This window comes from Temnothorax nylanderi, unplaced genomic scaffold (genome assembly GCF_030848795.1).
Source record: "Temnothorax nylanderi isolate EJ_2023f unplaced genomic scaffold, tnyl_v1.0 TNYL_tig0667_pilon, whole genome shotgun sequence".
Lineage (NCBI taxonomy): Eukaryota > Metazoa > Arthropoda > Insecta > Hymenoptera > Formicidae > Temnothorax > Temnothorax nylanderi.
Window position 1 is genome coordinate 17,446 of NW_027249729.1, and position 19,908 is coordinate 37,353.

Consider the following 19,908-nt stretch of genomic DNA (forward strand, 5'->3'; position numbering starts at 1 on the left):
ATCGTCGTGACGAATCGTCACCGCGTTTCGACCAAGGATTCCTGGTCATTTAAATTGATGTAATTTTAGATGCTTATAATATAAGCGTCTTAATTAAATAATTAAATTCATTGCGAAAAATATTACCTCAGCCAGGGTTCGAACCTGGAACCTCCCTCATTCCGTGCGGGCGTCGTACCAATTCGACCACCGAGGCATGTGGTAATATTCATCGCAATAACAATGTATTAAGATGACAAACAATATAAGATGGAACACCGCTTTTCAGTCAAAGGTGTATATTCAAACCAAATATTTGGTTTGAAATATTAGACCGTCGTGAGACAGGTTAGTTTTACCCTACTGATGACCAGTCATTGCGATAGTAATCCTGCTCAGTACGAGAGGAACCGCAGGTTCGGACATTTGGTTCACGCACTCGGTCGAGCGGCCGGTGGTGCGAAGCTACCATCCGTGGGATTATGCCTGAACGCCTCTAAGGCCGTATCCTCTCTAGTCAAAGGTGGCAATGATATCTCTAGGAGTCTCGTGAGTCGAAAGGCTTAAAACAATGTGACACACTACTAGGCGGCCGGTCCTCGCGGGCCGGTCGTCGCACGAGCCCGGTTTGCCAAATATTTGGTTTGAATATACACCTTTGACTGAAAAGCGGTGTTCCATCTTATATTGTTTGTCATCTTAATACATTGTTATTGCGATGAATATTACCACATGCCTCGGTGGTCGAATTGGTACGACGCCCGCACGGAATGAGGGAGGTTCCAGGTTCGAACCCTGGCTGAGGTAATATTTTTCGCAATGAATTTAATTATTTAATTAAGACGCTTATATTATAAGCATCTAAAATTACATCAATTTAAATGACCAGGAATCCTTGGTCGAAACGCGGTGACGATTCGTCACGACGATTATAATCGTTGCCACGATTATAATCATTGCCAGTATATAGTCAATTAAAAATTCATAATTGTGTTAATTATTCTCTGGCGAAGCAAATGTTACTTACTTGGTTTAAAATATATATAATTGTGTAAAGCATATATAATTATGTCTGAGTTGTAAAAGTTATATTTGTAATAAATATATAAATAGTTATTAAAAAATTAATTTTTTTTAGTATTAAGATAATTCACAAGTTTAACTCATATGTTTAATCAACTGTTTGATCAATTCATCATGTGTAATGCATTACAATAATGATTATAATAAACTAAAAACTTTCTTGAAGAAATACATTTCACTGTCTTATCCATTGTAAGATAAATGTTGGAATATACATGAGAAACAACTACTGCGATTGTGAAATACAATTGGGTATGTATTATGGAACTTTTTAGAATAGATTCCGATCGGAATTAATTGTTTAAAAACAAACCGAATATAATGGCTCAGAAGATTAAAATTCAAATGTCAAATAAGGAACTCTGAGAGCCAACGCAAGATATTAGTGCTTTTTCTTATCTCTATTTCTTCGTCTTAAACATTACAAACATTTCGATCCTAACATTGGATCATTTTCAGTGTTACAGCAAGTCAGCATTCCCCGTTAATTTCCATCCATATTATTGTCACAATCATTGTGCCTCCGGATTGTATCAATATCGTATCAACCAACTCACGAATTTTGGACGACGTTGTAACACGAGTTATAATACAAAAAAAAACATCTTAAATTATGGCGACAAGAGACGACATGAGTTGAAATGCGGAATACATCAAATCAATACTGACAATAATATGGATGGAAATTAACGGGGAATGCTGACTTGCTGTAACACTGAAGATGATCCAATGTTAGATCTAAACATTTGTAATGTTTAAGACGAAGAAATAGAGATAAGAAAAAGCACTAAAATCTTGCGTTGGCTCTCAGAGCTCCTTATTTGACATTTGAATATTAATTGTTTAGTTATTTCCTAGATTTCTATTATGTTTTCTACGGAATAATTACGATCAAAATCCATTCCAAAAAATTCTATAATACGTGCCCTGATAAGAACTAAAAACAGATAAATAAAAAGTAGCTTCAAAGTGCACCAAAGATTGTGATTATTGTTAGAGGATCGCTGCGTTCAGGTCAATATAGATATACCTTAACGCCTTGTTGGCTGCTGGATTTGTTGCGTATGCTCAGGCTCCTGCGCAGACGTGTCTAAAAAATAATTAATACGCGTACCTACAGTCTATATGTTACAAGTAGTTCAATATACCCTTAAGAGAAAGAGCAATTAATCTTTAAAGTTGTATGTATTAAAAATACATCCCTTAATCCAGCAATTATGGTGCAACATATTAATGGCGCAAATATTACAAAGTAAGCAAAAGAAAAAACCAAAGGCAAGATTATATTGTTTCAATCATAAGGATGAAATAATGTATAATTCTATTAAAATAAAAGATACAAGCCTAAGATATAAGATATGTAGGAGGGACTATGCATTAATACTGGACTAGGTGCTGTCTAAATAAATATCATTTAGAAACTATACATGTGTTGTATATATATTCACATATATACAATTTTGGAACGAAAACTTTCCTCTTAAGGCAAGCAACCATATTTTACACTTGTTAGTTACACAAGCTTTCAAAACGAAAATTTGTTAATGTCTTGCACCCGGTACATTTAGGATTTGCATAATCTCAATCAACAATACAGTAGATATATCAAATTATATTGTTTTACAGCGTTTTTATATGATTAGTATAACTTTCACATAATTTTATTGTAATCTTAGTAAATTACTGCAATTTTTTTCATAGAAAATATTACGTATTAGGACACATAACTAAGAATATCTAGAACTCTTTAACAAGTATTTATCATAATACTGCCATTTCTAAGATGCAAAATAATTACCTCGACATCTGGTCCTGTTGGAACACTGTGTTCAGAATCGCTATCTTCCTTCTCATCTTCCAAAGCAATCAGATGCTCTTCCTGTGTTTGGGGCATTAGTTGTAATTCTTCTCTGCTTTTGAATTCCAATCGCGTTATATATAGAGGGCAAAATAACCCCAAAATCACCTAAAAATACATTTAAATATATGCATATTATAAATGTTAAATATACAAGGTGTTTCCTAAGTACCTAAGTACACAAACTTGAAGGGGATATTCCTTGGCTTATTTTAAGAAGAAAAGGCCCTATAAACATGTGTCCTAAACTGCTTCGTTTTCAAAATACAGGGTGTCAAAGTTGAGAGAAAGAATATGAAAATTTCGAAAATCTGGAAAACGTTTAGAGCTATTTTATTCAAATTTGGTGCGTAGGGGAGACCGGGGCTAAACAGTCCGTTTTTTTTCGGTGCCGATTTTTAACAACAAAATAAATAATTGTAGTTAAATGTGGTATACCACTGTAAAGAGTGAACCTTTAGCTACAAAATTTATATAGGAAATTTTTGTCTACGTCGCTTTGTTTAACCGGTATAGAGCAAAAACGACAACGGTGGAAAAATTGAAATCTCAAAAATGCCGGGGTATAACAGTCTGCACTGCATTTTCAATACATATACGTACATCTAATCCTAAAAAATAATAGGATACATGCAATAATTGTTTTTTAAGAGAAAAATATAAAAATTTATTTAAAATTTTTATGCGAAACATTATTAAAAAATAATTACGAGGGTTCCTCTTTCCGCAGAAGTCACTCGCCCGACTTGTTTCACTCCTCGACGTCCGATGACTCTATTCGGTGTCTGAACGGTTGTAATTCCCGTCTCATCCATATTCCATATGCAGTGAGCCCGAAAATGCCTTGGAAATGCACCCGGACTGCTTACTGACCGATTAGCCCCAAACACAAGTTTCAGGTTTGATCGCCCACGAAATATTAGACATCAACGATAATGAAAAAACTACACTGGATTCGTGTTCAGCATGCATAAAGCCCGGTGTCCACGATGCAAGAACTGTGTCCAAGTTTCGATTTAAGCCAATCAACTTGCAGCTCTTACAGAAAAGTAGCAGTTCAAGGCTTAAACCGAAACTTGGACACAGTTCTAGCATCGTGGACACCGGGCTTTACTCTTTATAATCACGTACCTCGAGATTTGGAGAGCAAATATTATTGCAGATATTACAAAATTTCCACGCGCAGAAAATGTAACTTTTACCTTTCGAAAACACGTTTGCCCTCGTAAAAATCATAACACGGCAGGTAACCTGCCGAAACTCCGTTGGTCACATGGGTACTATAAGCAGCGTTTACAATGTTAATAGCGAGTTCGCACAATATACAGGTTCCGAGATATTTGATTAGACGTATTTACCCCGTAGACGTTTTAGCCCCGGTCTCCCCTACATATGGTATTAAGAACCATATTTCAGTACCGATGAAACATTTTTAGATACACCAGAAACGCATCTAAAATTTTTTTACTATTTTAAAAACGAAACAGTTTAGGACATATGTTCATAGGATCTTTTTTTCCTAAAATAAGCCAAGGAATATTCCCTTCAATTTTTTGTACTTACTTAGGAAATATCCTGTATAGGTATTAAGGATTAGTTAACTAAAGTTAAACAAGTTACAATAGATTAATCTATTACCTTTAAATTAGTATTTTTACGTGTTCGAAGGCCACCCATCCATAAATCGGCCAAAATAATTTGACTACAAGGATGAGCCAATAGCGGCCGATGATTCGCTGTAACTGCGAGTGATAAGCATGTCTGTCCCGACCAATTTTGAAGTTCTGAAGTTAATAGTTGCTGTGTTTGATCATCGTCTTGTCGGTAGCAGTAGTCTAATAATTCAAGCGCTATAATAAAAAACGTACAATTTGCAGTTAGTTGTACGACAGTGGTTTTATACAGTAAAAAATAAAACGTAATTTTAACATTTTTTACATGTCCCAGAAAGTCTTTATTTTTCAAGTTATATTAACACATGATATTAATTATTTTACAGATTTTACTTAAATTATGTGTAATAGAAACATTTAATTTTAGTAAATTTAATTATTTTGTATGTCAAATTTTACGATTATTTGAAAATTTACGTTTAACTTTTGTTTATGTGTTAAAATAACTTTAAGGTGGTTCAAGCAGTAATTTGAAGTCACAAAAACAACTATTGTTACTAGTAACAAATATGAATGATTTAGTATGTAAAAATCAGCATACATTTAAATTAATTATTCCGTAAGGTGTTTTCTCATTTAACCGTTGCTATAAACTAAAAATATCAGAGCAAAGTCACAAATTTGACTAGAGTTGGTGATATAACCATAAATATGATCACGCCGGTAAAGAATAAAATATACTATTGTAAAATAGAAAAAATATACGTCACAATTTCTACAATTCCGCGATAGTGAATATATTCATACAACTGCCGAAAAAAATATGTTATCCTTATAACCTCCATTCAACGGTGGGAGAATGGTAGGACACGCGTCTTGTGCGTCAGCTGACGCGTGCGACGTTGCCAAGCAGCCACTCAAGACGGCCGCCATGACTCTCGTGTCGTGTCGAAACGTCGAAAGTTGCCGAAAGTTTGTCGAAAGTTTCGCTTTATTTATATACGGTACGGTCAATCAGTTTAATGTCGCGTCAGTATCTTTAGAAATGTTTATTGCATCGATTAAACAGTTTTTTATTCGTTTATCTACTCGAGAAGTATGAACGTATTCCATAAATGTGCGATCTGACCCTCCTTTCCCTATTATCACCATGTAAAATTGGCAAAGTTTACGGACATATATCTCCGGAACCAAGCGGTAAAAAAATTCGAAATTTTTCAGACACACTCTAGGAACGTTAACCTTTCATTTAATATCATATTTTCCGGGCTATCTACATTTGACCTAAATGCTTGAACCACCTTAAGACGTGTTGATTTTTTAAGTAATTGTGTTAAAAAAACTCAAAATAGTATTTAATTTCTAAATGACACATATAAAGTGTGTATAAAGTGCATATATTAAGTTATCACATTTACATAAATTGTAACACATGAAAATGTTAAGAAAATAATAACATAGCTGTTGTATGTTAATTTTACATTGAAATAATAATCAAATCTTGGTGACACAAGAAAATTTTAACATATGGACCGCATATGTACACATGATGTTTTACTGTGTATCTAAGATTTATTTCGTATTTATGCATACCGATGTTTTCAAACTCCTTGCCGTAACCGCGTAATTCGTCGTAAACCTCCGTTTCCAGATCGTCCTCGGCCGCCTCGTGCGCCATCGCCTTGTACAATTTTAGCGCAACAAGCGCCTTGGCTAACGCCTCTTCTCCGTGTTGCCACATCAACAAAGCCATTTGCTGGCGTTTTGTTAGCACGGCCCAGATAAGCAGCTCATTAAAAGGATAATCGAAGAGAGGAGTATCGCGATTAGCCGGTAACGTCTCGGCGAGCAGACTCATAGTCAGACTGTCAGACTTTCCGCCGGAGCCCGTGTAATAGCGCGTATTGTAGTTCGGAGCGCAGCTGTTTCGATGCATATGTTGCTGATGACCACCGGATCTCTTCATCACCTTCGTATAGATCATGCGAAATCTTCGCCGCGTATATTGCGCGCGATACGCACCGCCCATTAGCTTGTTAATCACAAGGCCGATGTCATGCAACGTATACATGTAACCCCGTGGAATATTCGGCCGTACATCGCGCAAGATGTAGCCCAATGTGTTCGATGGGCCTTCTTTCTGATTAATTCGAGAAGAAAAAAGAAACATACTACAACATTCTACGTAAATTGTAATAATTAAATTTTCCAAGTAAATTATTTCTATAATCTCTCTCTTTGTAAAGGACCACGCGCGTGCACGTACACACACAAATAAATTTCATAAAATACATATTATAACTAAAAATGAAATTGTTTATTTACCAAGCAATATAGCTTGTTTGCTGTATACATAATAAATTGTTTACTAAGAAAAGTTATTGCTACAGAAATAAAGTTGACCTACCGTATTATATAGCTCCTCAAGACGAGGTATCGATAAAAACTTCCGCATGGATACTCCATTTTCCAGTAGAAGTTTCACAAAGTCTATTCTGTCGTGCTGAAGTGCTTCCATCATAGCTTGTTCTAAAGCGCCAGGTGGCCATTTTTGACCGTAGACAAAGATTTCACTTCGGGCGATGTCCACGTGGTTCCATATTAAAGAAAGAGACAACTGCTCAGCCGGGGATAATTGTTTCGATTTAAACAGGGCTGTCAATATCGTTTGATCGAGCTCTTGCGGTCTATCTTGCGATATTCTAAACACAGTGATCTATAAGAATATAACTCTTACTTAGAAAATTTTCAGTTCAACATTTACGATGCAAAGCTAAATTATATTTCTAATAAAAATATCAACTATTGATAGATACCAAATGTTTTTTTCGTGTACACTGCAAGAGTTCTGAACAGAGCTGACTCGCTTGCTCGGCGGAAACTTGAAAGGTGCGTTTAATAGTTTCCAAAACTTGCTCCTTAACACCTTCCAAAGGTCCTTCTCCGTCATTAGTCTGTCCGTCTCTCCATCTACATAAAAAGCATACTTTGGCTGCGGTCTGATTTACGCTCACAGCGCTGAAAGCATCCTTCGTTTGATATTCAATGTGCAACGAAGACAGAATAATGCTTAAGCACTATTGTGCTTAATCTCACATCTCATGTAAGCGTAAATCGGACCGCAGCCTTTGTAAACATGCATAATGTATTTTTCTAAAATATGCGTAAATATTGTGCAAGCTCGCCATTACTTGTGCATAAAAGCGATCAGATCAGCTGCACGTCCCGAACCATCACAAACTACTACAGGCACAGGTGGATCATCCGTCACGTACTCCAAAACTGCGCGAATTGTATTCGTTCCACCTTCAATAACTAATGCGACTACCGGTATGCTACTGTGTGTATCTGGAAGCATCGGTGAATCAGAGCATCTTAAATTATAGAATTTTAGTACATGTGGATCAGTGTAACGCTTACATGGTTGCAATTTTAGATTTGAGATGTATTTTTCTAATCTTCTACGGAGAACAATCTCTGCACCATACCGACCGCCAGTACCATTGTCTACTAATAAAAAGTAAGCGTGCCGATTGTTTAACACTGTATACTTAGTCCTGCAAATTCATATATATACATAAATATACTTTACCAAAATCTCATGTTTCAAAAATACCTTTACATTGTAAATATGTAATCTTACCATGGTGAGGAGACGCAATCGTATGATACTTCTCCACCGCAACCAACTAATTCGTGACTTTTATCCAAAATTCCCCAAGGGGCAATACCTATACTTACTACACGACCTTGTCGTTGAGAGCGTTCCAACAACAATGCGTCACCGACCTGTCGTGTTACACCTACAAGAATTAACATGTAAAGAGTTAATTTCTCTTTATTGAAGTTACGTTACTATTATTTTTCATGAACAGGAATATACCTGTGTTTGTCCCCCCTGTAAATATCCATGCTCCTGTTGTTTTAGCAGCTTTTAATAAGCCTTTACGCAAAACTTTTTTCAGGCTTGGTTGAAGCTCGAAATTTGATCGACCACCATGGACAGTAATTAATAATTTGGGCAATCCTAAATTCCATTCCCGACATAATAGTTGTACGATCGGTTCTGGTCGTGTATCATGAGCCAATCTTACATACTACAAGTAATGTGCAATGTCATTTCCTTATTCATAAATACAATAATTATTATTATAAAACATTATATAATGTATAACAGTAAAGGCTCATAAGATTATAAATCAATCAAAGAAAAAATGGAGCGTAGAGCCGTAACAAGGTGTTGGTGTTCATATATTCAATACTTCCGTAAAGAATTAACGAATTGTAATGTACATACTGTACATATACATATATTCCAATTTAATAAACTGCGCGCCGCAAATTTGTTGGACTTGAAACACAGCTATCTTGGAAAATTAATACCCTTCCCTACCCCGGAATTAATCTAAACGATTTAATTATTTTAAAAAACGTAAAGAATTTATTGCGAAAAATATTACCTCAGCCAGGATACGAACTTGGAACCTCCCTCATTCCGTGTAGGGCGTCGTACCAATTCGACTACCGAGGCATGTGGCAATATTTATCGCAATAACCGGTAATTGACTTGAAAAACGCATGTCTATGCCCGCGTATAAATATAATAGTAAAGGCTCATAAGATTATAAATCAATCAAAGAAAACACAGCTATCTTGGAAAATTAATACCCTTCCCTACCCCGGAATTAAATCTAAACGATTTAATTGTTTAAAAAAACGTAATATTATATAAAAAACGTATTTTATATAATGTCTAATATCTCTGTATATGGGTGTTTCTACGTAAATAGGGATTTTTCAGATTGCAAATCTCTCAATTTCAAACATACCTAAAAAAATTTTTTTTTCCTGTTTTTGAGTGAATATAGAAGCAGAAACATACCCTGAAAGCCAGCGTACTACAACATCAAAAACCTGAAAGTAATGGCTCATTCATCAGTGATCTGGTAAAGTGGTAACGAGTCGACTTTGCATGTCTAGTAAAATATTGAATTACCTCAACAATGAGTGATTTTGAGAGGAAATGTCAAAAAAATTCCTAAAATTACTTATTCCCGAGATAAATTCACAATTAGCAAAAAAATTCAATTTGATAAATGCCGGTTTACCATTTTCGTATGGAATTAGCAGATTTTGATATTCTTACATAAATATTGACGTCAAGGAATTGGGAATCTGTCAGTTTACTTCGTGATTTAATAAAAATACAAACATGAATCAATATTTATTGGTAAAAACCCATGAATGGCCAGGTGAATGACATGCCAGTAGACTGACATTTCATAGTTGAATTAACCTCACTTTCTCCTAAATTGACGTAAACCAATTTCCATTAAAAATCAAGTTTAGCCCACCGAATATCATCAGAATTTTACCACTAGAAGGAAAAATTCACTGCGATATAATAAAAAAAGATGTGCCAGGCAAATGACGCGTAATTTTATGACATACCTTTTCTCAAGAGAAATACATGATTACGATTGTATCACGCTCAAAACAACCAACCACCAATAATGTAAACAACACACCTGATGTCCAATTCTTGAAATCTCCACACGAGAGTCCCATTGAATCGATGCAACATGGCGGAACCGCGGTAAAATTCAAAATGAGCAATTTTACTCCAAATGTCCGGACCAAGTTTGAAGCCGGTTTTTTCGGTTCCAAAGGGAGATTTATGTTTAATAATGATGTAAAAATCTTAGTTCTATATTATGATTGAATGAACATGGGGAATTTTCAATTGAGTTTGCAATTGGAGGGAGTAAGTGTAACTGGAATAGAGAATTTTCGTCAATGGACAGGCCAGGTGACTGACATTTTTAGGAGTTCCTGCATGTTTCCGTTGGATAAGCCACTCCCCAATTAGCAGATTATTGTGCGATACTTCAAATACGATGGCAGTAGTGAACTTTCACAACGCTTGCTTACCCTCCTCTCAATCATGAACATATAAGAAGCTTGGACAGTAAAAATCCCTATTTACGTAGAAACACCCATATATATATAAAATAGAATGTCTGTATGTCTGTATGTATGTCTGTTCTTTATACACTCTTAAACCCTTTGATCGATCTGGACCAACTTTGGCACAGTTACTCTTTCTACCCCTGCGCAAAATATAGGCGTAAAATCAATTTTTTATTACCGATTTTTATGGATACCGATTCACAAAGTTCTTCTATGATAATTTAATTTTTTATTAATGGATCGATTTTCTGGAAACTGTTGCCAAAATTTTAACCGCAAACTACTCATTTATTAATGGACTCTACACCCCTGGAAAAACTGTGATGTGTAAAATAGAATGTCTGTATGTCTGTTTTTTATACACTCTTAAACTCTTTGACCGATCTGGACCAACTTTGACACAGTTACTCTCTACATCCCTGGCAAAACATTAGGCGGAAAATCAATTTTTTATTACCGATTTTTATGGATACCGGTTTCCAAAGTATTTCTATGAAATAATTAATCAAGTATTTTCTAATGACGATGAGTTCAATTTTTCCGTTTTCCAGAAAATCGGTCCATTAATGAATGAGTAGTTCGTGGAAGAAATGGAACCGGTTTTAAAGTTGGTCCAGATCAGTCAAAGGATTTAAGAGTGTATAAAAAACAGACATACAAACATTCTATTTTTCACATCACAGTTTTTCCAGGGGTGTATAGTCTATTAATAAATGAGTAATTTGCGGTCAAAATTTTGGTTTTCAGAAAATCAATTCATTAATAAAAAATTAAACCCATCGACGTTTTAAAACATTCTGAACACATTGGCATAAAAAACATAAAAAGCATTGGATATATACTTGCGCTTTTGTAGGGTGCGGGCCACCCTGAAATTCAATGGTACCATACGCATCAGTGGGAAAGGGACGAGTATTTTTTCCCGGAGACCATTGTTCATGATCCTTTTCCTTGCTTTCGCCAAGATTGTGACTTTGAATATCCGCCCCAGTCCCGCAATGATGAGTATATGAATAGCCACAGCAACATCTAGAATAATACAATATTATATCATGTACAATATATTTACTAGCGAATTTGGTTGGACGCACCAGTAAGCACTCAGTGCACATTAAAGCCGTTGTACACTGATTTAATCTCTAATATTTACAGTAAAATGCAAATATTTTGACTGATAAATACCCAATACATATTTTACCAAATAATACAATAAAGATAATTCAGGGTTTCGTGACTTAAGGGGTCATGCTCAGTCAGGAAGCCGAAAAATAGGTGATTTTTTTTTGTATAAACTATAAGACTTGTTTAAAATTGGGTTGGTCTATGTGAGAGAATATATTTTTATCAATGTAACATAATTTTTTTAATAAAAAATATTAATAATTAAAAAAGACGCGGCCATCCTCCTGAAGGAAAACTGGTTTTGCGGTGACCACTGCTGCTCGGATCTGGATCATCTGAAATCAAAAAACCAAAAAGATTCTGTTAGTATATGAATATATCTTGTTCGTAAACAAAGGATTTTTTGAAAAAATAATTTTTGACAAAATGGCGGCCGTTTTAAGGAAAAGCGCAATTTTTCGGGCTCTTAATTTTTCGTTTTTCTTCAGTAAAAAAAAAAGTTTTTATTAAAAAAAAAACTCCTTCGTTCACGAACAAGATATATTCATATACTAACAGAATCTTTTTGGTTTTTTGATTTCAGATGATCCAGATCCGAGCAGCAGTGGTCACCGCAAAACCAGTTTTCCTTCAGGAGGATGGCCGTATCTTTTTTAATTATTAATATTTTTTATTAAAAAAATTATGTTACATTCATAAAAATATATTCTCTCACATAGACCAACCCAATTTTAAACAAGTCTTATAGTTTATGCAAAAAAAAATCACCTATTTTTCAGTTTCCTGACTGAGCATGACCCCTTAACCCATTTATATTAAACATACACTTTATGTTGATTTGTGTACAACGGCTTTAACGTACACTGATTGTGAGTGCGCACTGGTGCGTCTAAACGAATTTGCTATACAATAGTCATATTTTTATATGCGTACACCAGTTTCATATTTTGTTTATAAAATTGTTGTGCGTATGCTATAAAGCATGAAATTTTTTAATAGTCTTATATTAGGCTTTGTGCCTAATAGCTATAGCATAATATAATAAGTATCATAATACAAATATAAAATATACATTTTTTTATGATAAATGTGAAAAAGAATTAGGAGATAAATGCCATAAGTTAATGCAGTTTAGTTAAAAATGATAATTAAGCATGATAAAGTTCATGTAATAATAAGCATAACGTAGAAAGAATATAAATTTGTTACATCTATACTTAAAAAAATTTGCTAGAACAAGACTGTTATTTCAAATATAGATAACAAAGTTACGAAAGTAGGATTTATAAATCAATGCAAAATGTGTATGAGTCTCTCACCTGGAAGTAGTAATTACATCATATTCCGCACTCTTATTTCCCTGTATTTGTACAAACCTACAAATAAAATAAAACAAAAAAAAATAACTTAAATCAATGGATGGACGAGTAAAGAAATACAAATCATGAATATGAATATTCTGATTTAAAATTTGTTATTGTTATTAAAATGCATCGATGTAAAAATCATAGCTCACGATGGTTGATGCAATCTAATGACAATATAGTGACAAAAGTGATAAACGACATGACGAAAGAAGAATAAAAGAGATTGAGCAATGAGAAATTATGAAGTTATATGTCCATCATACTAATCTGATGATAAGTTACACTCTATAGCATACGCTGCACATTTGCTGATATAAAAAATATATTATCAGGAATTTTTATTAATAATTTTGTATTAATAATAATTTTTATTAATAAAAATTAATAATCTTTTATTAACAATAATTAATAATCTTGTATTAATAAGTAACATAAATATATTAATAATTATAATCGTAGAAAATTTTATACAATGCAATTTTATAGTATAGAATCCTTAGTATCGTAAATTTTTTTTAGCATAATTTATCTTTTTATACCGTTTTTCTTCCTACATACATATGTAGCAAAATAGCATTACAGCTGTTTTGTGTCAAAATTCTACCTGTGTTCATCTTCAGTGCTTGGAATAAACTTTGAACATTCCCTCTTTTGAAATGTTGCCTCTATCCAACTGCGTTCAGTTGTCTATAATTTGAAAAACATAAACATAATAGTTGCAATCACTGTTAAGAAAAACATCAATGTTAGTTTAAAATATACACTTCTCACAAAATTTAAAGGAACACTAAATTTTTCTTTAAAAATAGGCAAAATTTAAGCAGCTGTAACTTTGTTAAAAATGAACAAAATTTAAATTTAAAAAAAAGTTTTAAAGTTTGAAATCTCTACTTTCGAAAGGTTACTATTATTTTTTTAGTTTCTGTGAGTTTGGTAATTTTTACATATAGAAAACTATGAGCTGGACAAAATAAAAAATTTTTCTCTCACTTTGTGGGCCTGTCACGTGCACAAAAAAATCTGCGAAAATTTTCGACTTCCTAACGTGAAAGCTTGAAATTTTCTTTGCAAAATCTTTTTTTAAAAATGTTTCTACGATTTTTTGTTACTAAGTTATCCCGGATTGAATAAGAAATGAGCATTTTGACTTTGATTGCTCTAACTCCCTTAAAAATTATCGTATCGCAATTCAAAAAACAGAATCTTAAAGCTGAAACTTTGCTCTATTGAACGGTATAATTGCCAAATTTTTTTAAATAACATATAGACATGATACAAATAGATGAAAATAATGTAAAAATGAGCGATTTTTTCCTTTTTCATTTTGATCCAGAAAACAATTGTGCAGAACAACACAAAGGACCCCGCACAAAACCATAGGAAAAAGCCGTTCTGTCGAATTGGCTAAAACTTTGGGAATCGTTAGTTTATGTGATGCTGATCAAAAGTTTCAATGGGCGCGAAGTCCGAAAATGGCCAGTTTTCAAGAGACGAGAGGTCAAAAGTTGGGAATATGGCCAACAAATCTAGCTTACATGGGTTATCTACACACGCATCGACGGCACTCATTGAGACGGAACTTGTTCCGCATTGAGACGGGACTTGTTCAGAGGATGTGTGAAGACTGTCAAGATAAGCAATAGCTACGCAACATTCGTGCAGCTAATATGGCCAAGTTACTGATACGGCCAGATCGAGTTCCGTCGTAACTATTGCTTATCCTGACAGTCTTCACACATCCTCTGAACAAGTCCCGTCTCAATGCGGAACAAGTTCCATCTCAATGAGTGGCGTCGATGCGTGCGTAGATAACCTATGTAAGCTAGATCTGTTGGCCATATTCCCAACTTTTGACCTCTCGTATCTTGAAAACTGGCCATTTTCGGACTTCGCGCCCATTGAAACTTTTCATCAACATCACATAAACTACCGATTCCCAAAGTTTTAGCCAATTCGACAGAACGGCTTTTTCCTATGGTTTTGTGCGGGCCCTTACGAAAAAGTAGTACTAGCAATCAGTACTCAGTACTGAGTGATCAGTACTCGTAGTATTGAGAGTATTAGTATGTTAATACTCATGAATACTGCAGAATGGTCAGTACTGTGTCTGTCAGTGCTTACAGTACTGGCAGTACTACAAGCAATAATACTCATTAGTACTTCAAAGTATTGAAGTGGTCAGTACTTTATCAGATTAATATTCGGAGTACTATCATGATAGTACTGCCAGTACTGTAAGAAACTAATAGGCACAGTACTGACCATTCTGCAATATTCATGAGTATTAACATACTAATACTGTCAATACTACGAGTACTGATCACTCAGTACTGATGAGTACTGATTGCTAGTACTACTTTTTCGTAACGTATCTTGGAAATACTAAATTAATAAAATACTAAATTAACACGCTAAACTATCAATATGACGTTATTTTGATATTATCTTGACTTTTTGTTCTACTTGGATAGTACTGCGTAAGTAGGGGAGATTGGGCTCCCTTGAGCCACGGGGTCCAATGTGACAGTGCGAGTTTTCTGTATTAACGTTCTGCAAAATAGTGACGGTGGGTATGAAAACTTTCGTTTTCAAAACATATAACTTCCATCAAAAAATTATGCCGAAATAAGTATATATACTTTAGTTAAAGGCAGATATGTAATTGGAGCCTTGCAAAGTAAATTTTTACTTGTCATAACTTTTTGATATGTATGGATTTCTAGGGATTCTACAGTTTAAAAAAAATTCACAAGACGTTCGTCGGGATCTAGGTTCAATACCAACGTGCGCACAAAAACGTTTAATTATTCTGTATCTGAAATATTTACGATAAATAATATCGATGTTCAGTGGGGTCCAATGTGACCTCTGTGCCACGCTTACAGAACTACCTAACCTATCTACGTGACAGCGCGAGTTTCCGTAGTGTGTTTCGATCGCGGAATAGTAAATGTTAGTGCCTAAAATTTCCTATAAAATGAAATAATTTCCATCGATAATCATATCCACACTTTCATTTTCTCTTTTTTTCACCCTTTAGTTACAGATCACATGTAATCGAGTCACTGTGAGGCAATATTCGTTGATCTCTGCTAGGTTACGACAAAAAGTGAGGTTATAGGACTTTGTTTTCAGTTTTCAATTTCTTAGGTCATCTGATAAAACAAATATGACACGATTATTGATAAATTGGTTCTCTAGCACAGTCTTGGTTTTTCATTTGACCAAAGATTTGTAATAAACAGGATTTAAACAGATCTCTTCTACGTGTCACAGGGTACCCTACCTTTCACGTGTACATTACATGTCACAGTGTACCCTACGCTATGGCTCAATCGACCCCACGCGTGGGGTCCACTGTGACAAACGCAGCATTTCGAAATATCATTATTTTTGCAAAATATTTCTGAAAATTTACTTCTTAAATCATTTACAAACAAAGTTTATTATATTAAACATCGAATAGTCTCATTTATATTATAATGAAGTTATTAAAATTTTTAAATTCACATTTTTAATGTGATTTGAAAAAACGTGGTTCAAGGGTGCCCACTCTCCCCTACTGCACCTGTACCACACGTTAGTATCCCACAATTATTCGATAAGTACTAAAAGAGTACTGGAGGGAGTACTGGAGGGAGTACTGGTGGGAGTACTGGAGTGAGTACTGGGGGGAGTACTGGAGGGAGTATTGGGGGGAGTACTGGGGGGAATACTGGAGAAAGTACTGGAGGGAGTACTGGAGGGAGTACACTAGAGGAAGTACTGAAGGGAGTACTGAATGAGTATTGGATGAGTACTGGGAAGGAGTACTGACGAAGTCAGTATGGTCGAATTTAGTAGTACTTTGAGTACTTATGTCTCCAGTACTTTCACCAATACTTTTTCCAGTATTAAAACCAGTACTATTTTTTCATAAGGGGGGTCCTTTATTCTTTACGTTTTTTTGTACTTTTAAGTACCCTGCATTTAAAAAAAATGTGCCGAATAGCTATGAGATTTTTTTCATTGTGGCCACTGTGGTTTTATGGAGCAAAACGTACAAAAGATTGTAAAATTGTTTAAGGCTCCTGGGTATTCGTCGTGGCCATGTTGGAATGTGAGAAAGAAGCGAGAAATGACACGTTGAAAATTCTTGCGTAGTATTTCCAAATAAAAAGATATTTGCTTAAAATAACACTACAGATCACTTCAGCACACTTCGAAAATACTTCGAGTTGAGGTTAAGTCTACTCCTTTCCCTTGACAGTTAATAAACAGCTGTAAAACGAAAGTGATACGATGCAGGCTTGTGCGCAGGCGCATGACTAGATTTCGTATTACATTCATTTTACGGCTGTTTATTAACTGTCAAGGGAAAGGGGTAGACTTAACTTAAACTCGGAGTATTTTTGAAGTGTGCTGAAGTGATCTGTAGTGTTATTTTAAGCAAATATCTTTTTATTTGGAAATACTACGCAAGAATTCTCAACGTGTCAATTCTCAACATTTCTCGCTTATTCTCCATTGGAGAGAGTTCTTATTTCTACCGCGACGGTACGTCGCCACCGTCAACGCGAAGTTCTCGGCTCAGGGGAACTGTTAGGGGAACGAATAAATCTTACGTATTCTTACGTATTTTGAGTCGTAGAATCCGAAAATGGCCATAAAAATTATGTCTATAGCGGAGAAAACATGGAAAATAAAGGAAAATGTGGAGAAACATGAAATCGTTTAAACTCCCAGACGTAATTTTACGTTTCTTTACGTTTTCTTACGTATTTTGAGTCTTCCCACATAGCTGGCTCAAGATTCTGTGCCTCAAAATACGTAAGAAAACATAAGAAAATTACGTCTGGGGATTTAAACAATTTTATATTTTTTTCCCATTTTCCTTCACTTTTCATGTTTCCCCGCTACAGACGTAACAGTGCCAGACTAGAGTCAAGCTCAACAGGGTCTTCTTTCCCCGCTAATTTTTCCAAGCCCGTTCCCTTGGCAGTGGTTTCGCTAGATAGTAGATAGGGACAGTGGGAATCTCGTTAATCCATTCATTTTTATGATCATATTTGGACTCAAAATATGTAAGAATACGTAAGATTTATTCGTTGCCCTAACAGTTCCCAAAACTCAATTTTGGGTACCCTCCTTAAGCAATTTTACAATCTTTTGTACGTTTTGCTCCATAAAACCATAGTGGCCACAATGAAAAAAATTTCATAGCTATTTGGCAAATTTTTTTTTAATGCAGGGTACTTAAAAGTACAAAAAAACGTAAAGAATAAATTTGTGTTGTTGTTCTGCACAATTGTTTTCTAGGTCAAAATGAAAAAGAGAAAAATCGCTCATTTTTACATTATTTTCATCCATTTGTATCATGTCTACATGTTATTTAAAAAAATTTGGCAATTATACCGTTCAATAGAACAAAGTTTCAGCTTTAAGAATCTGTTTTTTGAATTGCGATACGATAATTTTGAAGGGAGTTATGAGCAATCAAAGTCAAAATGTTCATTTCTTATTCAATCCGCAATAACTCAGTAACAAAAAATCGTAAAAACATTTAAAAAAAAGATTTTGCAAGGAAAACTTCAAGCTTTCACATTAGGAAGACAAAAATTTTCGCAGATTTTTTTTGTGCACGTGACAGGAACCACAAAGTGAGAGGAAAATTTTCTATTTTGTCCAGCTCGTAGTTTTCTATATGTAAAAATTACCAAACTCACAGAAACTAAAAAATAATAGTTACCTTTTGAAAGTAAAAATTTCAAGCTTTAAAATCCTTTTTTTAAATTTAAATTTTGTTCATTTTTAACAAAGTTACAGCTACTTAAATTTTGCCTATTTTTTAAGAAAAATTCAGTGTTCCTTGAATGATTGTGAGAAATGTATTAAAAATCTTCATACAATATAATCTCCTTTATTATATATACAGGGTGCTACAAAAAAATGTTATTAACACTTATATGAAATAACTTTTTTAGAGAAACCAAAATGACAACACAAGATATTATACTAACAAATGTATTTTGTCTTCAAAGAGTTTCCACTTGTTCACCATCAATCAACACATTCTTGGAATCTTCTCCAGGTGGTCTCCAAACCCCTAAGGTACATCTCTTTGGATATTACTGCAATTTTCTGTCGGAGATCTTGCACATTATATGGCTTCATAGTATAAACATATTTTTTATTATTCTCCATAGTCAGAAATCACACGTCTACCTAAAGATTTTACATTTAAAAACTGCAAATGTGATTACAATAATATTCAAAGAAATGTGCCTTAGGCCTGGAGATCATCTGAAGAATATTCCAAGAATGTGTTGACAATGATGGTGAGGTGGAGATTCTTTGAAGGCAAAATACGGTAAAAGTTCCGTATATGACCCCCTTCCAATTTTGATCTACTTTTGCAGGCACGTAGTACGTACTAAAAGAAGTCAAAAGCTCCAGTGCTAACTTGCGAAAATGACTATTTTCTTCAATATTCAAATTTTTATTATTTTGCTACATTTTAGATTTTTTTACTATAGGTGCACAATATTAACCCTCTCTTCGCGTGGAAAGTTGAAATGTAAAATTACATAATAATAGACCTCGTTTTGCCCTGTAAGCAAAGGAAGTGAGGTCCACTCCCCAATTGTTGTATGGATAGGAAAGTGCATGCGTGGATGCATTAGGTTCCGCTAGAAATCCTTAGGGTGCAGTCCCATGTAGAAGAAAAAACGGAACGGAAAAGCGAAACGGAAAGGAAGCATATATAAGGAATAACCAATCAGAACGTTTCTTTAAAAGACGATAATATGTATTGTGACGTGACATAGTCACGTCCCCTGTCCAGACGGTAACTCGACCGAGGGGAACGTCCGGGATGTCGCCTCCGCCGGAGCGGGGCGGGGCGACAGCGTAGGAATCGGTAGAATTTATTGTTTTT

The 19,908-nt window shown here is 34.6% G+C and overlaps 1 protein-coding gene across 5 annotated transcripts in view; it reads right to left on the bottom strand.

Moving 5' to 3' along the window:
- The window catches only part of Trpm (transient receptor potential cation channel, subfamily M), a 42,582-nt gene that overhangs the window by 12,759 nt on the left and 9,915 nt on the right, over window positions 1–19,908 (bottom strand). For 2 of the 5 annotated variants that reach the window (XM_071723932.1, XM_071723931.1), the window contains exons 3-15: window positions 13,597–13,679; window positions 12,945–13,001; window positions 11,346–11,532; window positions 8,417–8,630; window positions 8,177–8,336; window positions 7,954–8,090; window positions 7,725–7,881; window positions 7,350–7,503; window positions 6,941–7,249; window positions 6,127–6,673; window positions 4,559–4,770; window positions 2,861–3,028; window positions 2,093–2,152 (exon numbers count right to left, since the gene is read on the bottom strand). In XM_071723932.1, coding sequence (XP_071580033.1) covers window positions 2,093–2,152; window positions 2,861–3,028; window positions 4,559–4,770; window positions 6,127–6,673; window positions 6,941–7,249; window positions 7,350–7,503; window positions 7,725–7,881; window positions 7,954–8,090; window positions 8,177–8,336; window positions 8,417–8,630; window positions 11,346–11,532; window positions 12,945–13,001; window positions 13,597–13,679 — 2,445 coding nt within the window. The remainder of the gene's footprint in view (window positions 1–2,092; window positions 2,153–2,860; window positions 3,029–4,558; window positions 4,771–6,126; window positions 6,674–6,940; window positions 7,250–7,349; window positions 7,504–7,724; window positions 7,882–7,953; window positions 8,091–8,176; window positions 8,337–8,416; window positions 8,631–11,345; window positions 11,533–12,944; window positions 13,002–13,596; window positions 13,680–19,908) is intronic. The other 3 variants (XM_071723935.1, XM_071723933.1, XM_071723934.1) reach the window with 2 other exon arrangements.